Raw genomic sequence first — 6,445 nt, forward strand, 5'->3', positions numbered from 1 at the left:
AAGTAGACCCTAGAAAAATCAAAGCTATATAAGAAATGACAGCTCCTAATATTGAAAAACAGATTTGGGGGTTCTTAGGCAAAATTCAGTATGTCAGCAGATTTTTCGCTCAACTCACCAATGTGTGCGAACCTATATTTAAGCTTATCAAGAAGAACGAACCGACAATATAAATGAGCAATGTCAAAAAGCCTTCGACCAAGTTAAGAAGTATATCTCAAATCCACCCATTTTGGTTTCGCCTACCCCAGGTGAACCTCTTCTCCTTTACTTGTCAGTCACGGAAGAAGCTATGGGATGCATGCTGGCACAGTACGACAAGGACAATCACAAAGAGAGGGCTATCTACTATATCAGTAAGAAGATGTTAGAATATGAACGAAAATCTTCAGCTCTCGAAAAGACTTGCCTAGCACTAGTATGGACTACTCAAAGGCTTCGACACTACATGTTATCTTATTCAGTCATTCTGTTATCTCGGATGGATCCCCTAAAATATCTCTTTGAGAAGTCGGCATTGACAGGAAGAACTGCACGTTGGTTGTTGTTGTTATCAGAATTTGATATTATGTATATTACACAAAAGTCTATCAAGGGAAGAGCAATAGAAGAATACTTGGCTGATCATCCAGTGGTAGAAGGAACAAGACCTATCGATCAATTCCCAAATGAAAATACCTTGAAGAAGAATTGCGAGATAAAGTATGGCGGTTATGCTTTGATGGAGCAGCGAATCAGAATGGGTATGGAATAGGGGCAGTCTTATTCTCTCCTGAAGGATGCCACATCCCGATCGCTATTAAGCTAACTTTCTCCAATACTAATAATACAGCTGAATACGAAGCACACATTGCTGGGCTTGAGGCTGCTTTGAATCTAGGTGTCACAGAAATTGAAGTATTTGTAGATTCAACTTTGGTTATACATCAATCATTGGAAGAATGGAAAACTAAGGACGTGAAATTGAAACCCTATCACGAGTATCGGTGAAATTTAGTAAGGAAATTCAAGCTATCTTGTTCCAACATCTGTCAAGGGAAGAGAACAGATTCGCTGATGCTCTGGCCACTCTTTCTTCAATGATCCATTTGCCTTTAGGCATGGAACTAAGGCCTATCATAATCGAAATCAAAGATAAACCTGCATATTGCCATCAGATCGACATCGCTGCTCGAATCCCTGACGGAAAGCCATGGTATACTGACATCCAGAAAGTATTGGAAAAATAAGAGTTTCCAGTTGAAGCGTCAAGGAAAGAACGACAAACCCTACAGAGATTCCCATCCCAGTTCATCTTGTGCGCAGGAAACTTATATAAGATGTCTTATGATGGAATTCATTTGTCATGTGTTGACGAAAATCAAGCTGAACAATTAATGGAAGAGTTGCATTCCGGAGACTGTGGACCGCATATGAGTGGGAAGATGTTAGCCAAACGAATCATGAGACAAGGATATTATTGGCCAACAATGGAAACAGACTGTCATCACCTGGTCAAGACCTACCATAAAATGGGTAACCATAAAATGAGTATTTTCTATCTGGGGTATCGACATAATTGGCAAAATCACACCTAATGCATCGAATGGACATGAGTACATTCTCGTGGTTATTGATTATTTTACAAAATGGGTGGAGACCACTTAATATGTTGTTCTCACTGCATCCAAAGTTGCCAAGTTCGTCCAAACTCATATTATCAGTCGGTATGGGGTACCTTCTGAATTGATCTCTGATAACGGGTCACATTTCAAAGCTGAATTTATTTCCCTGTGTTCAAAGTTCAAGATCTGACACTACAAATCATCACCCTACCATCCCCAGACTAACGGACCAGTTGAAGTAGCCAATAAGAATCTCAAGACAATCATCAGGAAGATGTGTCAATCTCATAGGGATTGGTCTGAAAAATTACCATTTGCACTCTAGGCATACCGTACCTCGATACGATCTTCCACTGGAGTCACCCCTTATTCATTAGTATACAGAATGGAAGCTGTCTTACCAGTTGAAATGGAAATCCCATCCCTCAAGATTCTAATGGAAAGTCAGTTATCAAAAGCAGACTGGGTTCATCACCGGTACGAAGAGTTGAACTTAATCGATGAAAATCGGCTTAAAGCATTGTACCACGTGCAAGCCTATCAAAGAAGAGTCGCTCGGACATTTGATAAAAGGGTTAAAGTTTACGACTTACAAGCTGGAGACCTCGTACTTTAAGAAAATCGAGCACCCATCTTCGATCCTAGAGGCAAATTCAAGCCCAATTGGGGAGGTCATTTTATTGTCAAAGAGGTACTGCCTGGGAAAGCTGTCAAACTCTAAGATCACGATGGCATTGAATTACTAGAACCGACAAACCTTGACCAGATCAAATGGTATTACAATTGAGGAGACCAACTTCGATCGAACCAATTTTCTTATCACCCAGTTAAATATCTTATTTCTCAGCCCCTTGCAGCCATTTTAAAAAAATGAATAAATAAAAAACCTTTCTTCTTTCTCAGCCCGTTCACCTAACCTAGGGGAGGGAAATTTTCGAACTATGTTTTGGTCTGATCCCAAAATTCTGGCGTACGTAGCAACCTAAGAAGTTACTTCAGGCCCGACCAGTTCAAAATAATAATAAAAAATATTTCCCCGCAAAGAAAAATTGTCAAAATAGGGAAGGAAAAGAAAACAAAGGAATGCCACACAAGGGGCATTCGAGTTCTTGAGCCTCAAGTCTCATTTCTTTCTTAGCCCACTCCTAAGCTCACCTATGGAAGTCCTCCTAAGTACCGCATGAAAAGGTCGAGAAAAATAGTAAGTGTGATTAGACAGTAACTCCAGAACTCAAAAAAACAAAAACAAAAACAAAAAAGAGCCTACTATGTTGAAAATCCGAAAGGACAGCTTAGGTAAAAATTAAGGCAAGCTCGCAAGGTTGAAAATCCGAAAGGACGGCCTTGACAATAATCAGAGCAAAGAAAAGGAAAATTGTAAGCTCGCTAGATTGAAAACCTAAATATGCAATCTAGGCGAAAAATAGAGCAATCAAAAGAAAATCTACGTCGAGCCGAGAATCTCCAAAGGCGAGTCGAGTCAAAACATTAGAAGTCTGAATGTCCAAGCTTCAATACCCAGTTTAAGTCAGGCAAAAAACTTAGAAGACACATGTATCTCGTCTACGACTGATCTGGAAAAGTTTACTTTCCTAACTGAGCCAAAGGGGAAAGACGTGATCTCCAAGATGAATCTCAAAATTGAATATTTGTTTCCAATAGATGAGTCTGACTCATGATCTTCAATAAAGTCGAAATTAAAAGTGTATCCTTATTGCAATTGTGGTAATCTAAGACTTCTAATTTTCATATTGAGAGGTACTTCTCCTTTTGTTTGGAAACATATTTATTTTCCCCCTATATTAGGGGCATGTTATTTCAAAATATGTTCAATTATCCCTAGTGTAATGTCCTATCAAACTAAGGGCATTTTTGTTCTTGAGCCTCATCAATTCCAGCCCCAAAGGATAAGGAAAATCTGAAATTAAAGTTTACCCTTTTGATAGCATTTTTTGAAAACCCCTGAGGTTCAAATGTTGACCTGACCGTCTAAAAAAAATGATTCATGTGGAGTGAGATTTTTACTCTAGTATTTTACTCAGACCTGCTCAGATTTTGCTTAGACCCGTCGAGATTCATTCTCGAATTTTGCTCAGACGCCACTGAGGGTTTTCTCGGATTTTACTCAGACCTACTCAGATTTTGCTCAGACCTGCCGAGATTCTTTCTCGGATTGCTCAGATACCGCTGAGGATTTTCTCGGATTTTACTCAGACACCACCGAGGGTTTTTTCAGATTTTACTCTGATTTACTCAGATTTTGCTTAGATACCATTGAGATTCTTTCTTGGATTTTGCTCAGACACCGCCGAGGGTTTTCTAGGATTTTACTCAGACCTACTTAGATTTTTCTCAGACCCGTCGAGATTCTTTCTCAGATTTTTCTCAGACACCACCGAGGGTTTTCTCGGATTTTACTCAGACCTGCTCAAATTTTACTCAGTTTTATCTGATTTTCTAAAAAAAAAAAAAACATGTTACATGAATTTTTATGTTCATTACTGCACAATGTTACACCCGTGCACTCGTATTGCATTCGCATTAGTCAAGGAGAATTTTTTAAAATTCAAGGATTTAACATTTTTCCAATGAGAGATTACCCTCAAGGATCTGGATACTTTGACAAATTGCCGAATTAGGCTGCAAAATGGACTGTCACTAGCTTTGACATTAGAATGTCGCACTAGCTACCACAATAGATTGGGCATCTAATTTGCTTCTACCCTCTGTCAAAGAGGGGCATCTGTAGACACCCCATTATTGCATCTGCCTAATTCGACAATTCATCGCCCGATTTTTGTGGATTCCTAATGATGAATATAAAAGAACTCGAAGGCTTATGAGTATTGCTTGATTCGTTCCGTTTTTAGTTTTATTATCCCCCTACTCGTCACGATTCAACATAGAAAGTTACGCATGCTTAGGATCGCTACACCTTACATCCGACTTAGCAAGCACATATGCATAGGTTTGCTACACAATTCGATAACTTAGAGACTTCGCTACACTAGGAAGATATAACTTTGGAACTCAGAAATAATCATACAAGGACTGAAAGAAACCTTACGATAAAATTCAAAAAAATATGTAAAAAATCATCAAAATGACGAAAATACCCTTCATAAATTTTGGATCTCCGAAAAGTCTCGAAAGTATCTTCATTGCACTCAGAATGTGATTTCGAATCTAACGGAACCCAAATCGATAAAAACAAATAAATTTATAAAAATTTGAAAAAAATCATCAAAATGACGAAAATACCCCTCATATACCTCGGACCTCCGAAAAATATCGAAAGTACCTCCATTGCACTCAGAATGTGATTTTGAGGCTAGCGAGATCCAAATCGATGAAAACAGAGAAGTTCAAGAAAAATCTGTAAAAATCGTCAAAATACCAAAATACCCCTCAATATCCAACTTTACAATTTAGAGATCCCGATCCCTAGGACAATGTAAATCGGAATCCAATCTAAACTAAAAATAAAATTCAACTTAAAAATTAAACAATTTAAATTAAAAAATCAAAACAATTAAAATTAAGATCAAAATAATTAAAATTAAATCAAACAACTAAAATTAAAATCGAACAATTAAATCAAATCAATTTTTAAAAAAAAAATAATAATAATAATAAAAATTCGATCAATCAAAATAAAAATTTTAAGTAATCAACCATCAAAATTTTCTATTAATAAATTTAAAATTTAAAATTTAAAATCGAACACAATCTAAAATCAAATTAAAACTCAAAACTTAACCAATCGAAATCCAATCAACCAACCAATTAAAAATTAAAAGCAATTCAAATTTCAAATTAAAACGTAAATTAATCAATCCGTTCAAAATTTAAATTAAAAATTAAATTCAAATTAAACAATTAAAACTCAAATTGAAAATCACCCAACCAATTAAAAATGTAAAATAAAATTAAAATCGAACGATCAACTAATCAAAAATTCAAATTCAAATCAACCAACAACCAAATTTAATATCAAAATTCAAATTAAATTCTAATCAAAATCCAAAATTTAAAATCAAATACAAATTCAAATATAATTTAAAACATAAAATTAAATTTCAAATCAAAATGTCGACTAAAATAAAAAAAAATTTGAAATCAACCAATCGGAAGTAAAATAAACTCATCAACCAATCACAACTCAATGACGGTGAGCTATCATAGTACGAGTAACGTGGGATCACCATCCCATTCTCCTAATAATAATATAAAAAAAACGTAGACCTCTTTTCTCCAACTCCTTCTTCTCCACTTTCTCCAACGAACTCCTCTAACTCACGTTCTCTCCACTCTCCCATCTCCACCCTCTCTCCCATCCTCATCTCTTCCCATTATCCCTCTCTCAGATTTTTAGAGAAGAAACCACCATAAAAGAAGAGGAAAGGCAACTATGAAGGAAAAAAAGAAAATCAAGAGAAAAAAATTTGCTCCAGCTTCTTCTTCTTAAAAAAAAAAAAACCTTCATTAAAAAAAAAAAACCTGCAACTCCTCTCTCTCTCATCGCCACCCTCTCTCTCTTCTCTCCCATCTCTCCCTCCCTCGCTTTTTTGAAAAACCATCGTATAACAAAAACAAATATTTTTTGGACTGCCTCCATTAAAAAAACAGCACCCCTTCATGTCCATGAAAAAAAATAGCATGTTTTTTTCTCCTAATAAAAAGCTGTTATAACTCAACTCCATATCATCTCTTCATCTCCCTTCCTCCAAATATGTCCCTGCTGTCCCATGTTTTTGTAGAAAGGAAGAAGAAGAAAAGAAAAAAAAATCAGCAATATCAGCTCTCTTGGCACTCTCACTCTCTTTACTTTTTTCTCTCTC

The 6,445-nt window shown here is 36.2% G+C and overlaps 1 protein-coding gene across 1 annotated transcript; it reads left to right on the forward strand.

Moving 5' to 3' along the window:
- Positions 1 to 364: 364 nt before the first annotated feature.
- Positions 365 to 990, forward strand: LOC147389124 (uncharacterized). The gene is made up of 2 exons (XM_086419740.1): positions 365 to 743; positions 833 to 990. The coding sequence occupies exons 1-2, from the start codon at positions 365 to 367 to the stop codon at positions 988 to 990; spliced, it is 537 nt and encodes a 178-aa protein (XP_086275866.1).
- The last annotated feature ends 5,455 nt before the right edge of the window (positions 991 to 6,445 follow it).

Source organism: Akebia trifoliata, chromosome 12 (assembly GCF_017979445.1).
Source record: "Akebia trifoliata isolate Shusen 1 chromosome 12, ASM1797944v1, whole genome shotgun sequence".
Classification (NCBI taxonomy): domain Eukaryota; kingdom Viridiplantae; phylum Streptophyta; class Magnoliopsida; order Ranunculales; family Lardizabalaceae; genus Akebia; species Akebia trifoliata.

Coding starts and splice junctions, on each gene's coding strand:
- LOC147389124 (XM_086419740.1), top strand. CDS start 365: ATGTTAGAATATGAACGAAAATCTTCAGCTCTCGAAAAGACTTGCCTA. Junction 744..832: donor GGAGCAGCGAATCAGAATGG/GTATGGAATAGG, acceptor CTAATAATACAG/CTGAATACGAAGCACACATT.